At 38.0% G+C, this 18,256-nt stretch overlaps 3 protein-coding genes across 3 annotated transcripts; all 3 read right to left on the bottom strand.

The window, feature by feature from the left end:
• Nucleotides 1-430: 430 nt before the first annotated feature.
• Nucleotides 431-4,100, bottom strand: LOC104215887 (BIIDXI-like protein At5g11420). Its single transcript, XM_009765824.2, has 3 exons — nt 3,961-4,100; nt 2,151-2,666; nt 431-1,261 (listed from the first exon to the last, which is right to left on the bottom strand). Exons 1-3 carry the CDS (start codon nt 4,046-4,048, stop codon nt 726-728), a joined length of 1,140 nt encoding a protein of 379 aa, XP_009764126.1. The 5' UTR covers nt 4,049-4,100; the 3' UTR covers nt 431-725.
• Nucleotides 4,101-6,272: 2,172 nt separating this feature from the next.
• Nucleotides 6,273-6,986, bottom strand: LOC138879113 (secreted RxLR effector protein 161-like). Its single transcript, XM_070158693.1, has one exon. It carries the CDS (start codon nt 6,984-6,986, stop codon nt 6,273-6,275), a length of 714 nt encoding a protein of 237 aa, XP_070014794.1.
• Nucleotides 6,987-9,912: 2,926 nt separating this feature from the next.
• On the bottom strand, nt 9,913-10,310 carry LOC138879112 (uncharacterized). The gene is made up of 2 exons (XM_070158691.1): nt 10,117-10,310; nt 9,913-10,072 (listed from the first exon to the last, which is right to left on the bottom strand). The coding sequence occupies exons 1-2, from the start codon at nt 10,308-10,310 to the stop codon at nt 9,913-9,915; spliced, it is 354 nt and encodes a 117-aa protein (XP_070014792.1).
• Nucleotides 10,311-18,256: the final 7,946 nt, after the last annotated feature.

Genomic DNA, 18,256 nt, shown 5'->3' with positions numbered 1-18,256 from the left:
GGGGATAACTAATCCCAGGATTAGTTATACCGCGATTTTATCCCAACCAAATATGGGATAAACTCATCTCAAATTTAATTTCGGGATTCATTATCCCTTATTTCTCGTACCCAACAAGCTATTATTACGGATTAACTAATACCCCAAATCAAATATGAGATAAAATTAATTCCAAATTTTATAATCCGTGATTATTATCCTTATCCCATGTACCAAACTACCCCTTTAGTTTCAGCTGGTTTTATGCTCAAACTCTTTCATAGAGCATCAGTATTGAGCCATCTCATGTATTGATGAACAGTATAGCATTGTAGGATATATGCTCAAGTTCTTACAATGGTATCAGAATAAATGTTTAGTTATGTGAGTCCCACATATATAGAAGAAATAATGATAAAAAGATATAATATACCAAAGGGGGAAAAGAAAGTGAGATAAACAAACATAATTTCATTTAATTCTTGAAATTTCGATAGGTACATGTTGTAAGACGAAACACTGTAACACTAAATAACTTAAACCTCTTGTGTAACGTATAAAAGCGACAACTGTGCTATAGTAAAGCTTACACTGAATATATAATATAGCTCATTTCTGTAAAACAATGTAACCAAGCAACCAAATAAAAAGATAACATAACATAATGTAAGTTGTTTCCTTATTAATTAAGTTGTATACACTATTGTTAGTGCATAGAACATAAACTCATTAATTAATTAATTGATCTACGGAATGCGTGGATTGCGAACGCTGACTAACCTAACATCATCAATCACAGGACCACACAAAGAGCCAGAATTATCACTCTTCATATGATAATTTGTGCTCAAGAACCTAACCCCTGTGCGTCGAGAAATTGCAGTAAACCTAAGTTTTGCACGTTTGAAACCACCTTTGCCTTTGGACATATAGCGAACTTGTAATGCAACTTTTCCAGCAAATGCCTCAATTAGCATAGACCCTTCACAAGAATTGTTAGCATCTCCAACAGTGAAAATCAGATCATAAATTTTTCCTGCTTTGGTTATGACTTGTTGTGCTAATGCACTTTCTCTTCCGGCGACTAACTCGACGGCGCGCTTGCCCTCTGGCACGGTGAAGTGTTCAGCATCAACGTATTTTACGGCCTTGAGAGATTCGATTATCCATCCAGGTAATGGACAATGATCATCTTCTATGTTGGGAGGAATTAGAATGCCCCAGTTTGTGTTTGGGAAGATGTATGGACCCTCCTCAAAATTTCCATTCTTCAACATATTGCCTGTATACATTTATGTAATTAGTGTTGAAGACATCATTAAGTAAATAAAAGTATGCTCTCTCTAACAGTTTAAACTTTTAGATGAGATGATCACACACTTCAACATGGTATCATGACATGCAGAGGTCCTGGGTTCGAGTCTCACCGCCACCAAATATCAAAAGAATTTTCACGTACTTGGCTCATCGAAAAGAATCAAGCCCGCACGTGAGGGGACGTGTTGAAGACATAATTAAGTAAATAAAAGTGTGCTCTCTCTAACAGCTAAAACTTTTAGATGAGATGGTTACATACTTTAATAATTAGAGCTTAATTTCCGTTTACTAATGGCACAAGAAATATTTACATAATCCGGTTATTTAAAAGGTAATTATGGATAATTTTATTTAATAAGCACCGATATGATAAGCTAGATTACGTGTGATTCTTTTTTACAACGAAAAGTGTAAATTCTTTTATACTGTTTGTATAACTTAAATAAGTCATGTAAGTGTGTGATTTTAGTGTTTTTTACACTTCATAGTCTACGCAAACGGATCTGAATAATTTAGCTAGTTTAACTCGAACTATATATGTGTCAAAAAGGTTAAAAATATGTAGTAGTACATATATATACTACATAAGGTGAATGCATTCTATATTCGCTTACCAATTCTTGGACCCAAGTACTAGAGTAAACAAGTCAATATTTTCAAATGTATCAACAATTTCTATCATGAATCAGGTGATTAATCTTGGTCAAATTGAAATATCTTCTCTACATTTGATCGCGTAAAAAACTAATATAAAAAAGTGTATATTTAAACAAATATTGCTTAAGACTATTAAGTATCTTTATTCTTATAAGTAATTTAATGTACAAAAATCTCAATTAAAAGACAGATCGTACCTTTTGGTCTGTGGGGGGTTTTCAAAGCCTTGAGCGCGACGAAATCAATGAGGGGGCCACAAGCAGGGTCCTTCTCACGTGCAGGATTATGGAGCACAATTTCAATCACATTGGCCTCAGCGAAGAAACCCCAAGAATAAGTATCCCAACCATCACTACTATACATTGTCTGCAATGGCAACATTCCCCAGTCTTTGGGTTCTTTACTAGGTGTTACTGACACATTGAGTCTTTCTTCTTGAGCACAAGTCCTAGCAAAGACAAAAGATAGAGCATAGAATGTTCCCTTTGTGACATTCACAACTTTGGTTTTAAGGGAAGCATCTTCGCCAAGTCTAACTGCAAAATCACCTTGTGGCACTGGAAGTAACATGTCACCTTGCATTTGGCCTGATTTAATGTACTCAACATAACCTGATAGTTCCCAATGGGGTATAGCGTGAGGGTTAATCACTATTGTGTGCTTCATTTGTGATGGTTTTGGACCTTGCTCAAAATTGCCGTTTGGCAATAATCCTGATTAAAAAACACAAGAAGAAAATAAATTAGATTTTAACATCTAATACTATTATATCACCTAAAAGATAATCGTGTGCAGAAAGTAAATCCAGTAACCTGAAAAATAAGATTGTTTATTAGCTATAACAGGTTAAAGTTCACTAATCATATAAAATTTCTTCATACTTGATGCATATAAAGTAAATCGGATAAATTATAGTAGTAGTTGGATATATTGAACTGCAACAAGAATTTATTCTTAAACAGCCTTTAGCTTAATTAACCACTAACGTAAGCATTGCCCCCACTTGAGGAGATCAGATCCAGGTTTGCTTTCCGGTTCCTGGCAAAATGCCCAACTATCGTCTAACGATTGCTCTCTCTGCTATCAAATATTAATCATTTTGGAAATTGAATTTGTTTTAAAATATTTAATGTAATATAGAAACAAACAAATATTTATACTTTTATTTTATAAAAACTGACCCTTGCATTTTTATTAGTAAAGAATTAATTAAGATATTTAGGAGACATGAATAATAATTTAAACGAAAATTCTTATAGTTAAAGCTAATATTAATTAATTAATTATCTTTTAAGGCTGGAGCATTTAATTAATGACATATGCGAACTCGGTGCTGAGAAATCGCTCACAACGATAGATCATGTGTACCTTATGGTATTTTATGGTACCAACAACGAGAAAGCTAATTTATTGTCCTTCATTTGATTTAATTTCCAAATGAAACAATAACTTAGCAAATAATTTAAAAGTTAGCCATAAATATCCATGAGCCAAAACTCATTGCTACGGAGCTACGTACGCTACAATTGAATACTTACATTTTAGTTTTCGTAACATTAATTTTGTTTATATAGATCAAATATTATGTCGTTGGCTTCACCTTTGATAAAAAACTGTATTTTCTCGCATTAGGGCAAAACACTAATACATCTAGCTAAAAAAGTACACTTTTTAAAAAGATTTGTCACTTTTTTATAAATGACCATCCAATAGCTTAATGGAATGGTTGAGTCATCTAAGTATATAACTGATACCTCTTTGTATCTTCCGAGATCTCATTATTAATAAGCTAACCTTATAGCTAAACTCTTGGATTAACACGATAAAAACTTTTTTAAGAGTTAAAAAGGGCTCAGGTAGGATTCAAAAAAAGTCAAATGTAGATGCATGGCAAGGCGCTGAGTATCATTTCATACTAAATGAGAAGTTCAGTAGTTCATATTGAGCAGAATTTGAAACACACACTAAAAATAGATGATAATTAAAAGGATAAAGATTTTTAATTACCATCAATTAGTGATGAACCGACTTGGAGGGTGGCACATAGCAGCACCAACAGTATAGCTGTTTTCTTCATTTTCATAGGTTCGTGCATTATACACTCAAGAGATTTAGAGAGAGAAAAGAGAGAGATGCAGAATGAAAATTCTCAAAACTCTCGATGGGTTTTTATGAATATTTGTTCGTGAAAATGCCCCTAGAGATGAAGGTAATAACAGGTGATTGCCTCGACTGCTCTTTCGCCGCAGCTACAAAGGAACATAGGCTGCACGTGCAATCCTCTTGTTGAGGAACACCTTAACATAGACAAATAAAAAAAATATTTCATTTATATACACTATTAATAGTATAAATAATGTTTATATTATTAGTATATTTTAATATGGTGTGATAAGCTGCTTTACCTATTTTTTAGTTATTAATCACAAATATTATGTATTGTTACCTATGGATATTTTTCAGATGACTTGATAACATAAACATTGTTAGCAGTATATCAATGTATAATGTTAAACCCATAAAAATAAACTTAAGCTTTGTATTTTTTTTAAGGACACACTCCACATGGAAGGATCAATATAGTAAGCTTTGTAAACTTAAACAGAGTATTGGCCTTTCATAAATGGAATAGCATAAAGCATCCGCATTTACCGTCTTTCTTTCGGAGGTCTGTAGACACTTACCCCTCAACCTGAGTCGAACCTCTGACTTAAGAAAAAACCTAAATATTGTTAGAAGAAGTTTAATTTGTAAAATAAAGAAATTTATTCACGTACATCGCCTAATCATAATGTTCTGGGGTGGTCGGCGTTTCTCTCTGATCAGCAATTGGTTAAGTATTAAGCATATTGCCTGGCTGAGTGACATGATCCGAGATACATGGAATTATTTTTATGTAGATCACACTATATTAGTATTGTTGCGTGTTTTAATTCCTTGGTATCAAGCAACATATACAATATGAATTGCCTATTCTTTTTAATGTCTCTTTCTTCAAATTCAACTAAGAAGATGCATAAACCAGAGAGTCAATGCAAGGTCTTATCTGGTGTAGGTTGTTGACTATTAGCCATGCATATTAATTTAATGTCTCCTTCATGTTCTTCTCATGGTCAACCTGAGGGTAATCTTGTCATTCATGCTCCTATTAGCTTCTTCTACGCATTGGCACTGACTCAAACCATGTATGTTTAAAAATATTTATGCCGGGGAGCTCAAGCATATGCCCACATGAAATCTGAAAGGTTTTGCGTTTGGTTCCGTTGCATTTCATACTCCCCCTATTCTAGTTTATGTGATCCTATTTCCTTTTTAGTCCGTTCCAAAAAGAATGACTCCTTTCTAAATTTGGTAACAATTTAGTTTAGACTTACAATTTTACCCTTAATGAGAAGTTTTTATAACCACACAAATACTCAAGGCCCCTTTTTGGCTTGTTTAGTACCACAAATTTCAAAAGTCTTCATTTTTTCTTAAACTATGTGCCCAATCAAATAGGTTCACGTAAATTGAAACGGAGGGGGTAATTTTTAGCAGAGAATGACAACGGTATCTATCTCATAGAAATGTAGATATGATAAAAATAATGCAAAAGAAAGGAACCTTGGGAACTGAATATTAAAATCAATATACTATGGATGTGTCAACATTCTAGAGAGAGAACATCAGTAGCGTAAATCAGGGAAACTGGAACAAGAGACATTGAATCTCTACCTAAGGTAAGCGCATGTGCAACACCGTAATTGAAGTATGAGCGAAGAATAACCAAAAAAAGCTTTCTGACAGCTGATGTTAGAAGAATGAGCCAGCGACTCAAAAGCAGTAGCTTGGTTAAAGAAATTCACGGGAGCTAGCGAAAGCGAGTTCTCATAGATAGTTGTCACTGGTTATGAATTCAAACCTAGGTGATAAGAATATTTACTGTTAATTTAAGCTAGATTGAATAATTGAAACACTACATAGCACATGCAAGAACAATTTTCATTGATTGAATTGGAAGAATCTAGAGAGAGAAAGATTGAACTTCAGCTAGGAAGAAGGTCGGTTATGTACAGGTTAATCTGATTTCCAGATTTACTATACTATATAACAACCTATTTTTCCTTTTACATAATTAACTACCCCAAACTTCCTAATATTATATTTTGATCCTTGACTCTCAATACTTCCCCTCAAGCTGGAGCGTTAAAGACATCAAACACTCCAAGCTTGGAGAGTAGTAGGTGATATTGTACTGTTCCTAATCCCTTTGTCATCAAGTCAGCTAGTTGTTGCTTGGAAGGATTGTAGTTCGTAGTGATCAGTCCTACCTTGGTTCTTTATCTCACAAAGTGACAATCGATCTCTATATGTTTTGTCCTCTCATGGAAGATATGATTTGCTGCTATTCGTATCGCAGCTTTGCTATCACAGTGCAGATGTACTGGCTTCTGTACTTTCACTCCCAATTCTTCTAATAATCCTGTTACCCAAATGATTTCTGCAACTACAGCTGCCATGCTCCTGTATTCTGCTTCTGCTGAGCTTCTACTGACTGTTTGTTGTTTCTTAGACTTCCAAGATAACAATGAGTTTCCTAACTTCACAACATAGCCTGTGATTGATCTCCTAGTATTGGGGCAAGCAGCCCAATCTGAGTCATAATAAGCTGTAAGAGTATGAGTTTCTCCCTTCTTCAAGAATATACCAAGGCCTTGTGAACCTTTGATGTATCTGATGATTCTCATTGCTGCATTCAAATGGGATTGTTTTGGATTTTGCATAAATTGACTCAAAACCTGTACAACAAAGCATAGGTCTGGTCTTGTGATGGTCAAGTACAACAACTTCCCTATTAGTTTCTGATATGCTGTTATATCTCCCAGTTCTGCATCTTCAGTGATTCCCACATGCTTATCATAATCTACAGTTGTTAGCTTGTGATTGAGTTCCATTGGTATGGAAGCAGGTTTACAATCACTAAGTCCTACTTCAGAGATTAACTCCAAAGCATATTTTCTTTGGTTGAGAACTATTCCTTCCTTTGACCTCATCACCTCATGCCCAAAAAATACCTCAATTCCCCCAGGTCCTTCATCATGAAGTTACTATGCAAGGAATCCTTTGCCTCATGTATCAAGTCAACATTACTTCCTGTGATTAGTAAGTCATCTACATACACTAGGATCACTACAGTATCAACTCCTTTTTTTTTAGTAAAAAGGGAATGATCATATGGACTTTGTATATACCAAGCTTGCACAAGGGTAGTGGTTAGCTTTATATTCCACTATCTAGAAGCCTGTTTAAGGCTATACAGGGATTTCAGCAACCTGCATACCATGTACTCCCCCTGTTGCTGGAAACCCTAAGGCATTTCCATGTAAACATCTTCTTCTTCTAGGTCACCTTGGAGAAAAATATTATTAACATCCATCTGAAATAATGGCCAGTCTTTTGATGCTGCAACTGCAATGACTGTCCTAACTGTGACCATTTTAGCCACATGTGAAAAAGTTTCATGGTAGTCAAGGCCTTCTTGTTGAGTATAGCCCTTGGCTACTAACCTTGCTTTGAATCTATCAACCTCTCCATCTGCCTTGTACTTTACACCCATTTTGACCCCACTATTTGCTTTCCTGGTGGTAAGGGCACCGCCTCCCAAGTTTGATTGTCCTCAAGAGCTTTAACCTCTTGCTTCATTGCTTCAATCCAATTCTTATCAACTGCAGCTTCCTTGAAGCTTCTAGGTTCAGTGAGAACTGAGAAGGCTTGCAAATAAGCCTGATATGAGTTAGACAAATATGAATAATCAACATGGTTGGATATAGGATACCTGTGACCTGATGATCCTTTTATAGGATTCACATAATCCTTCATCCAGATGGGAGGCCTTGTTTTGCTCTGAGGTTTGCTGGTAGTACATTGTGGAACATCTTGTAGTATAACTGTTGATGCAGGCTATTCATTGGCTTCAGTGATTACTGGCTTAGGCTGCTCATCGGCTGCATCAATTGATTCAACAATAGCTGGGACATGATTGTCCTGTAGTGGAGCATTCCCAATGTTAGTCTCAATATTGTCTTCAGGCAGAGAAGCATATGCAGGAAATGTGAGCTGCTCATGAGTATTGGTATTGTCATAGGGATCAGGCACTAGGAATTGAGTTGACTGCTGAAGGAATGAGCCACCTTCACCTTGTTCAACATTTCCCATTTTAAAAGGGAAACAGTCTTCTCTAAACTGAACACCTCTGCTAACAAAAAAGGACTGTGTCTCCATATCATATAACCTGTATCCTTTCTGAGTTTCAGCATATCTTGTGAAAATTGCCTTCCTTGCTCTAGGTGCAAACTTGTCTCCCTTAGGCAGATTGCTTGCATAACATAAGAAGCCAAATACCCTTATTAGATGATTAATCCTGCTAACCTTCCCATACAGCAATTCAAAAGGTGTTTTTCCTCTTAATGCTGAAGAAGGTACTCTGTTGATCAAATATACATCAGTCTTCATGCAAACACCCCAAAATTTGATAGGTATCCCACTCTGAAACTTCAGTGCCCTGGCTACTTCCAAGATGTGTCTATGCTTCCTTTCAACCATCCTATTTTATTGGAGTGTGTAAGGACAACTACTTTGGTGTAAAATACCAAGAGATGACAGTAATTCATTACACTGTGCATTGAAGAACTCAGTCCCATTATCAGATCTCACAATCTTAACACACACACCAAACTGATTCTGAATTAAAGATAGAAAATTCTTCAACACAACATAAACTTCACATTTTGACTGAATCAAACAAGCTCAAGTGTATCTGCTAAAATTATCAACAATTGTAGCAAAGTACCTTTTCCTATCATAAGTGGGTACCTTATAGGGTCCCCAAATGTCTAGATGAACAAGTTCAAAAATAGCTGAGTATTTAGAATTGCTAACAGGAAATGGTAATCTACATTGTTTAGCTAAAGGACATATAGAGCAAGATTTTAATTGTCTAGTATTTATTCTGCCTTGTAGGGATGAAATGTGTTGCACAACCTTCAATGAAGCATGACCTAGCCTGAAATGCCAAAGTGCACTCTGTGTGTGTTCTTTTGATACTGATCCAGCTGCTGCTACTGCACCTCTTTCCTTTAGTATATACAGACCTCCAGACTTCTTTCCAATCCCCAATACCTTGCCATTGTAGAGCTCCTGTAATAAACATAAGTCAGGATAAAAGCCAACAAAGCATTTAAGTTCCTCTATTAGCTTTGCTACATATAATAGATTAAACTTAAAGTCTGGCACATATAGGACATCTCTGATGCACTGATCCCCTAGAATCACTGCATCCCCTGTGTGTATTATCACTGCTCTACTTCCTGTTGGTAATTGCACTCCACTTCCTTCGTTTGAGTCTAATCCTTTTGTATTGTTTAGAACTTCCTTATTGCAAGTAATGTAATGTGTTGCTCCAGAATCTACTATCCACTCTCTTAGAGAAGCACTGGATAATAAAGCAACAATACCTTCCATATTGATAGAACTCTCACCACCAGATGGCTTGTTCAACAATCCTACTAATTGTTTGTATTGTTCTTCTGTTAGGAAGTGTCCTTGTCCTTGTTGAAGGTTTCCACTACTGTTGGCTTCTTCCACAGTAGCATTGTTGGCATAAGTTCTTCCTCCTGCTCCTGCTGGTTTCTTTTTGCTTTTGAAATCAACGGGATATCCAACAATTTTGTAATAATTTTCCTTTAGGTGTCTTTTGTACCCACAGTGATTGCAGATGAGCCATGATTTCTTAGGTTTGAAGCCTTGAGTTCTTCCTGTTAACATAGTTAGAGGATCTCTATTTGCATCACCAACACCCAAAGATCTTTGACTTTCTTCTTGTGTTACTATAACATATGCTTTATTTACAGTTACTACAGGTCTTCTTAGCAGCACATTACTTCTCATATTACTATAGCTTTCATTCAATCCCATTAAAAATTATAATAACCTCTGATTAGCTAGATGTTCTATGGACGGCCTAGCTTCCTCACAATCACATGAAGACAAAGGAACTAACACATCTAGTTCACTCCATAGATCATTCATCTTTGAGTAGTAAGTAGTCATAGAATCTGTACCTTGTTTCAAGCTAGCAATTCTGTCCATAGATGATATATTCTAGTCAAACTGCATCTATCAAACCTTTCTTTAAAATCGCCCCACACTTTCCTTGCACCAGACACAAATATGATGCTGGGTATCAATTCATCTGCAATAGTGCTACCAATCCATGAGAGTACAATCGCGTTGCATTTCTCCCATTGTTCTGCTAGTTCCCCTCTGAACATAGTTTTTACACAGGTTCCGTCAACGAATCCAAGCTTACTTTTTTCCATAAGAGCTAGCTTCACCGCCCTACTCCACAAGGCATAATTCTCCGGCCCTGTGAGTTTGATTGGGACTAGAACTAGTCCTGGTGCATATTTCGCTCGAAGAAACAACGGATGATTGTGTTCGAGTTAAGAAACCTCATTTTGTTCCATCACGATTTAGTCTTAAACAACCAATTTCGTCAGGTCTCAGTTCAGTGGTCGCCGGAAGTCACGTCAGAGTCCTAATTTTAGAATCGCTGCTCTGATACCATGCTAATTTGAGCTAGATTCAACACTACATATCACATGCAAGAACAATTTTCATTAATTGAATTGGAAGAATCTAGAGAGAGAAAGATTGAGCTTCAGCTAGGAAGAAGGTCGGTTATGTACAGGTTAATCTGATTTCTAGATTTACTGTACTATATAACAACCTATTTTTCCTTTTACATAACTAACTACCCCAAACTTCCTAATATTACATTTTGATCCCTGACTCTCAATATTTACATCAATTAATAAACATATCACACTTGTCTCGACGTACACTTTTATTTTCTCATGTGTCAATGTGTGAGTTTTTAGTCAAAATTATCCCTTATCTTTTGGGGTAGGTCTAACTTTATCCTTTATCTATTACCTTGAGCACCTATTGTCCTTTAAGTTTGCTAAAGTTAAGCAGGTTTAGTCCATTTAACAGAAAACCCAAATGCAAACCTAAAAACTAACGGTAGTTTCACTGAGTCAACTGGGTAAAGAGACTTTCAGTACTCAAATTCTGCAGAACCGATGTAGTAAATCATAAGAGTTCTTTTTAGCATCATTTTGTTTAACAATTTCCAAACACCAGTTAGGTGATCTTTCAAAGTTAGATTGGGTTAATAGGTGTAGATTGTAGTTTACGTGTAGGAACAAGTCCAAAGTATATATACACCATATCCTCGTCGCTTGATTTGATAAAATTCACTCAAGATCAAAAGCTCATCCACCATTCCTCATTAATTTGGAGATGGGAAAAAATAATTTTTTTTAGTTCCCTTTTCTCTGTCCCTCTTCTATTCTCTTTCGATCAAAATTTAGAAGAAAAATGGCAAGGCAAAGTTAAAGTTGCTACTAAAGGCAAATGGTATATATAGCAGCAATAGAAGAAAGATGTGGCTCTGATGCATTTAAACAAATTGGGAAAAAATGGAATTGGGATTTCAAAGAAGAAGAAGTGAAGAACAGTCCGGTCGAAATCTCTTTTTTCACCACTGCCGACAAAGACTCATGCATCTTCCGTTTAAATTAGGACTCTCCGTTTGAATTCTTTTGGGTAGACTAAAACTGCTCAACTTTAACAAACTTAAAGAACAATAGGTGCTCAAGGTAATAGATAAAGGACACAATTAAACCTACCCTAAAGATAAAGGACAATTTTAGCTAAAATATTGAATAGCTTTTTGAATCCAATAACATGGAATGCTAAGGCGTGTATACAAAGTGAAGATGATTTACTAGTTACTACAAGTAGAAAATTTTTCATCACTTAATCATAATTACGTAGTTAATAAACATTTTAAATATAAATTTATTCCCATAGCAAATTCCGGACTAACCCTCATCAACTCTAACGATAGATCTACGTAGCCTTTGGCACATTCACGCTATATGCATTAATACTAAGTTTTCGCTCATTTTCTCTTAAAAATGATGTGCATTAATACTAATTTTTCGCTCATTTTCTCTTAAAAATGATGTGCATTAATACTAAGTTTTCGCTCATTTTCACGTATAATACACTGATTGGCATCTCCAAGTGATTAAATGCCTTTTGGGTTTGGCAAACGGCAGCTCCTTCGAGGTCGGCGATGATTGGAAAATGTTGAAAGGGGAGGAATGTGCAATTATTGACCGGGGAAAGAGTGAGTTAGCAGATATATGCAACTGTTATAATTACATTCATGTGTATGTTTAATTAATTATATCCATCTTTACCATGCTACAAAGTACCTTGTCGGATACCATAAGTCCTCTTCACATGACTTTCAAAACTAAAACCACAATAATAACAATAGCGATTACACTTCCTTTCAAATAAATTAATATAGACTATATAAGTTACTATATATCATACCGTACATTCTCCAATGTGTAATACCTCTCATTACATCAATTTTTGCAAGCTTATTATAGAGAGCTGGACATGTCCAACTCTTATCCATATTCTGAGGAGGTTAGGAATGTTTCCTGTCTCCTTTATGTATTCATCTTTTGGTTACTCCTATTAATCTACGCGGTAGGGGTCGATTTCAAACTCGTTGCTATTACAAGGCAGTTTTGTTTACTTTGAAATCGGATAATAATTAAATTTATATGCGGTTTTAAGGAAACTTAGTTTGATTCAACACAAATAGTAAAGAATATTAGATAAATAAATTAAAGACGAAATAAGCGATCAAACCAATTGTGATGTTATGGCCAAACCTGAACTTAGATTGAATAGTGACCTCGTCCTCGATTGGACTCTCGGTTCAAGCCCGGTCATGAATGAAGAACAAAATAAGTGAGTAAGAACTTTAACAGTAGCTAAAAGGTTGAAAATAAACTTGTATTGCTTTGATTTGCGTGTTACAATGTGTCTTACAAAAGAAAAACTTTCCCTTTATATAGTAGGAGAGTTTCATCCCTAGTATAGACTATAAAAGGTAAAAAATCTTCCTTCTCTAGTAATTACTGGTCCATAATCAATCTCAAACGAGATCCGCGCCGTGATATCCGGTTGAGTGCTAATATCACGGTCCTCTATCCGTCATGTGTAACCGTCTATTGTATTTTCCGAAGTCTTAGAACTCATTCTTGGTCCGGGACGCATCACTTTATCATACCCGGTGACAAGCACATTGTTCACTCTTGCTGTATCTCGATACGAAGGGTCTCTAACCTCGATTACAATCTTCTACATCTGTGACCTTCCTCCATTTTCTCACCGGGAAATCGCGGTAGACATTACCCCCAATTTTACTCATATACAGATGGTCCCCTCGTTTCCCGGATAGTAGGTTTACCAAAATAATGGGAAGCGATAGATGAACTCCGGTTACTTTCTTCGTACGTTACAATCAAGATGACGGGTCAATCAAAACATCCCATCAGTCGTGTCGTTCTGATTACGGACATGTTTCAGCCGCCGGTTGATCTTCCTCGAATGCGAAATGTCACGCATTGATTGTTCTTCCTCTATAAAAGCTCCGATCCTTTTTCACTTCTTCCATTTTTTGATTCCAAAATTTACTGTCGAACTCTCTATTTGCTTTTAGCTCCTCCAAATCTTCATACATTTCTCCTTAAACCTTCATATCTTCATCTTTCAATCCTCATACATTTTTGTGGATCTTCAACATAGACCTTCATACCATCTTCAAATCTTCATATTTTTCTTCAAACCTTCATATTTCCTAGATTACGATGGAAGAAACTTCCAAGTCAGTGCCTCAGCAAATTGCTCCTTCATCTTCCCACCAGCCACAAATGCCGAGGTGGCCATTCCCTAGGTGGCTCAAGAGACTCCATGAAGATTTTCTTACCTGGGGGCTGCTCTATCGGGAATGACTTCAACGTCGAGAATGCCTCTAGTCAATATGACCGAGGCGAGGGAGCATGGAGATATATATACTCCGTTACTGAGAAAACACTACCCATAGTCCGAGTAGACTGTAACTGGGAGGGTAAGGAGGTGGTCGTCCCCTGGCATGATGACGACATCACTATTCACGTAGAGGGGTACTTAAGTGTTTACACTTACCCCTTCACGCTCGCCCTGTGGACCCCATAGTCCTTACCTTCTGCAAAAGGTACGAGGTGTGTCATGGGCAAATCCATCCGTCCTTTTAGGGATCGTGATCCTCTTACGAAATTTCGTGAACAATACTGAAGCCCCTCGGTTCACCCTCGACCACCTACTCCGCCTACACAGTCCCCGAATCTTCCGAGGGGGCTGATCAAGCTCATATGTTGAGTAAGCAAGGCTCCATTCTCGAGCATCGATAAGGACCGAGATCGAGCAGGGAGGTTCGTTTGGGTGAAAACCGAAGACCTCATCCCTTCCGAGTTTCTGCCATTCTGTAAGAAGTGGAACGCATCCCGTAAGTATTTTCTTTCTCGAGTATTTGTCATTTCCTTTTTTTCTTTCTCTCATTGCTTATATTTGTCGCTGTGCAGCTATTGCCCAGCAGTTTCCCACTTCAAGGAGTGGATTGAGGGGATCTACAAGCAGATGCAATATTCTAAGCGCGTACGGCGCAAGCTCTCGAAGGGCAAATGGGAGGCCCGTTCCCATGGTGAGGTTCTTTCCCGAATATTTCTTTCGTACTTTTAGCTTACACATTGCTAAGCCTTCTTTTTTTCTTACAGGTTTACCTAAGACCACCAAACTCAGGCCGTTGGATGAGGACGAGGCTCCGTCCTCACTTGCTGAACCCTCCGCTTTGGGATAGCTTGGGGATACCGCAAAAGGAGAAGGAGAAGAAGAAAATAAAATCCTTGGGTTTTTCGGATGCTGAGGCAAAGAAGAAAAAAGTGACTATCCGTGTCTGAAAAACCAAGAAGAGCACCAAGTCCAGAGTACCGGACTCTGATTCCCTTTACCGGCTTAGGGATGATCTCGAGGACGACAACCTTTTTATTACTCATGGATCGACCCTTAACAAGGGGGAGCACGCGATGAACGAGAAAGAGGACCATGAGGTTGATCCCCTTCTAACTCGGGAACCAGAGGGAGAGATAGAGCCTGCAGCCTCAGGGGAAGCCGCTCCTATCCCGAAGGAGGCAACCGGTGTCATTAACATAGTGGATACACCCTCCTATACTAAGTCCATGCTCAAAGAGGCCCAAGCGAGTAAAACAAAGTCAAGCGTGATAGTGCAGGGCCCAGATGACGCCCTCAACATGTTCTTCAACTACATAGATATGGCCACACTGGAGGAGTTTTCCGGGCTTGGTCACTTGGAGGTCCTGAAAAAGGATGTGCTATTGGGAGCGGGTGAGCCAAATTCGAGCCCAAAACTGGTGAAGCAATTTCCTGCTCCGAGCGTAGACCCCGAGCGCAAGAGAACTATCATTCTTACAATTCTAGAGGATGCCCGAGTCTTGTCTTCTACGGTGGGCCTGGGTTAAGATCGATACCCAGGCCTCAATATCTTCTTTTTGTCTAAGAGAAAAATGGATAATTCTCCAATCAAAATATTTTCTATCAAGATTTCTTTCTATATATAGAATATTGCCTTTTCTTAGATAATTATTGATATGAAGATTGCCGAGCATATAAAAAAGGTTGTGTTTGGACGTGTTGGAATTAGAAGAAATTTTGAGGTTATTATTTACTTGAAAGGGTAATCTAGAAATAAAAGAGTCATTTTTAACCTTCGATGCATGGTGACCGAGTAGGACCAGACAAAGATGAACGAAGTGGGCGTCGAGCCTGTTCAACGAGGTGGAACAGGCGCTGAACCGGGTAAGGCATCACCCCTTTATACCCCTTTGTGAATCTTACTTAGATTATGTGCTCTATTAACTTTGTTGTTTTTTCAGACTTCAGTGCTTCATCATGAAAGCTTCCTCTGGTCCCGCTTGGAGATCAACCAGCTCGAGTTCGAGCTCAAAGAGTAGGTCCGAAAGAAGGACATGTACAAGGATCTTACTGAGCAGCAGAACGAGGCCCTCAAAGACCTCCCGATTCTCCAGGCCAAGATGGAAAAAGCCTAGAAGGAGGCCTCGACCCTGAAGCGGAAACAAACCGACCTGGTTGAAAGGGTAAATATCTTTGAGGCTAAAAACAAACAGCTAGTCGTGGTGATTAGCAACACAACTTCACAGGTCCAAGAGAAAATAGACTTGATCGACCAACTTCGGGGTGAGATGGATGAGGTCAAGGCCATGACCGAGACGTGGAAGGGAAAGATGAACCTGCTGGCTTTGAAGAAAGAAACTACAAAAGCAGAGATGGTACCAACCGAGAACCAACTCCGGGTAGCAAAGGACAAAGCCGATAAGTGGTCTCGGCTAAATGATGATCTCCAGGCACAATTGAGCTCGGCCGTCACGGAACGAGATGCCCTCAGACAATAATATGTCGCACTGAGGTCCAAATTGGATGCAACCTCTTCTGATGTCGAGGAAATGTTGGCCCAATATAAGGCTGATGTAGTGGTAGTTAAGACCCGCTTAAAGACAAAGACTGAGTACATAAAACGGCTATCCCAGAAATAGACCCTCGAAGAGATCCATGCTCGAGGTTTTGACCTATCAGTTGAGATTGAGGAATCCAAGAGACTCGAGGCTGAGGCAAAGGAGCTCTACGCATCTGAGGGTCCCGAAGGCTCTAAGGGCTCCGAGGGTTTCGAGGGTTCTGATGGTTCTGGCGACAAGTGTGAAGACCAGGCGAAGATGCCTTAGTTCTTTTTCAATATTTCACTATGTATATTTTTTTGTTTATTTCGAGGCCGTTCTATCGTGCCTTTGTAAATATTTTTTGGAATATATAAAAATTTTCCCTTTTCAGCAATATCGTCTCTTTACTTTTCCAGCATCTACTTGCAATTTTTTATTTGCGTATTGCTTTTAATTCCTTAGCATAAAATCAAATGCAGTTCCAGAGCATTCATTTTTCGGAGGTCCGAATGGAGCCTGACTTCGATGTAACTTCAGGTTACTTATGACTTCGAATCTTCAGTAAAACCGAAGGCCTTTAAGATGCTCAAGTGTTTTTTTAAGATGTTTTTGCCGAGGGTAACCTTTTAATAGGTTTCAATTTTTCGTAAGGGCCTTAATTTCTGATTACAGACTTTAGATGTCTCCGAGCCCTTTTTAGAATGGCCGTAGCCTTTCATATTCGGGCACCGCTGATAACTAGGGATTCTAGTTCATTTTGCACTCCTTTTTACTTGAGTTTTGGATTAAAAATGTATACAAATAGTCCCAAAGGCTTACATCTTGTACTTGTTTGCAGGTTTTGGTCAAAAAAGTAACAAGTAGTCAAAACCAGATCAGAAAGGAGTGAAACATGCACAAGTACCAAGAATAAGTCAAGGCACCGTTGCAACATAAAATCCACTGCAGCCTCAACAGACCCACCAATACCGCTGACCATTTAGTGCGATCCGCGGTGGATGAGTTCAGAGAGGTGCACTTTTGGAGCTTAAAGCAATACAGTCCGTGGAGGATTTATCGCGGTCGCAGTAGCCTCTTCGTGACCGCGATCCATTTAATGCCGTCCGCGGAGAGGGGATTCAGAGAGTTGGGAGTATGGACGATTGAAGCCAACGCGGTCCGCGGAGCATTTTGTGCGGACTGCAATGAAGCCACCGCGGCCATGGAACATTTTATGCGATCCGTGGTGGCCAGATTCAGAGGGTGAAAAGTTAAGCCAAAAAGCCTCATCGCGACTGCGGTGCATTTTCCGCGGTCCGTAATACCTCCGTCAGGGGTATTTTTGTCCAGAAAATTCGGCCTAATATAAATACTTTCTTTTCATATTTTTAGGGCATTTTTTAGAACCTAGAGCACATGAACGGCGATTTTGTTCCATTTTGAGTAATTTGTAGCTTGTTTAATACTGAATCTTCAATTTCTTAGTTTGTAATCAAATTTTATGGGTTATTCTTCATCTATTTATCTGTTTTCTTCCATTATTATGAGTAGCTAGACCCATTAGCTAGGGTTGTGGCTCAACCCTAGTGTGGGTATTTGATGGGTCTTTTGTTCTAAGGCTTAGATATTTATGGGTAGTTGATATTTGGACTAATTTGTATTTTCCGTGCTGAATTAGTGGTTGCAAACACTAATTTGTGCCTTTTTGACTTGGGATCTTCTTGAGAAAGAGAGTTTGAGTCTAGGAAAATTAGTCCAACAAGGAATTGGGGTGTATTCAAGAGATTGATAGCCCCAATTAAAGGGTTAAACCTAGAGATAGTAATACTCGACTTGAGCCTATA

This window comes from Nicotiana sylvestris, chromosome 10, assembly GCF_000393655.2.
Source record: "Nicotiana sylvestris chromosome 10, ASM39365v2, whole genome shotgun sequence".
Taxonomy (NCBI): Eukaryota; Viridiplantae; Streptophyta; class Magnoliopsida; order Solanales; family Solanaceae; genus Nicotiana; species Nicotiana sylvestris.
The sequence above is the reverse complement of the archived record's forward strand: the minus strand, read 5'-3'. Positions and strand labels throughout refer to the sequence as shown.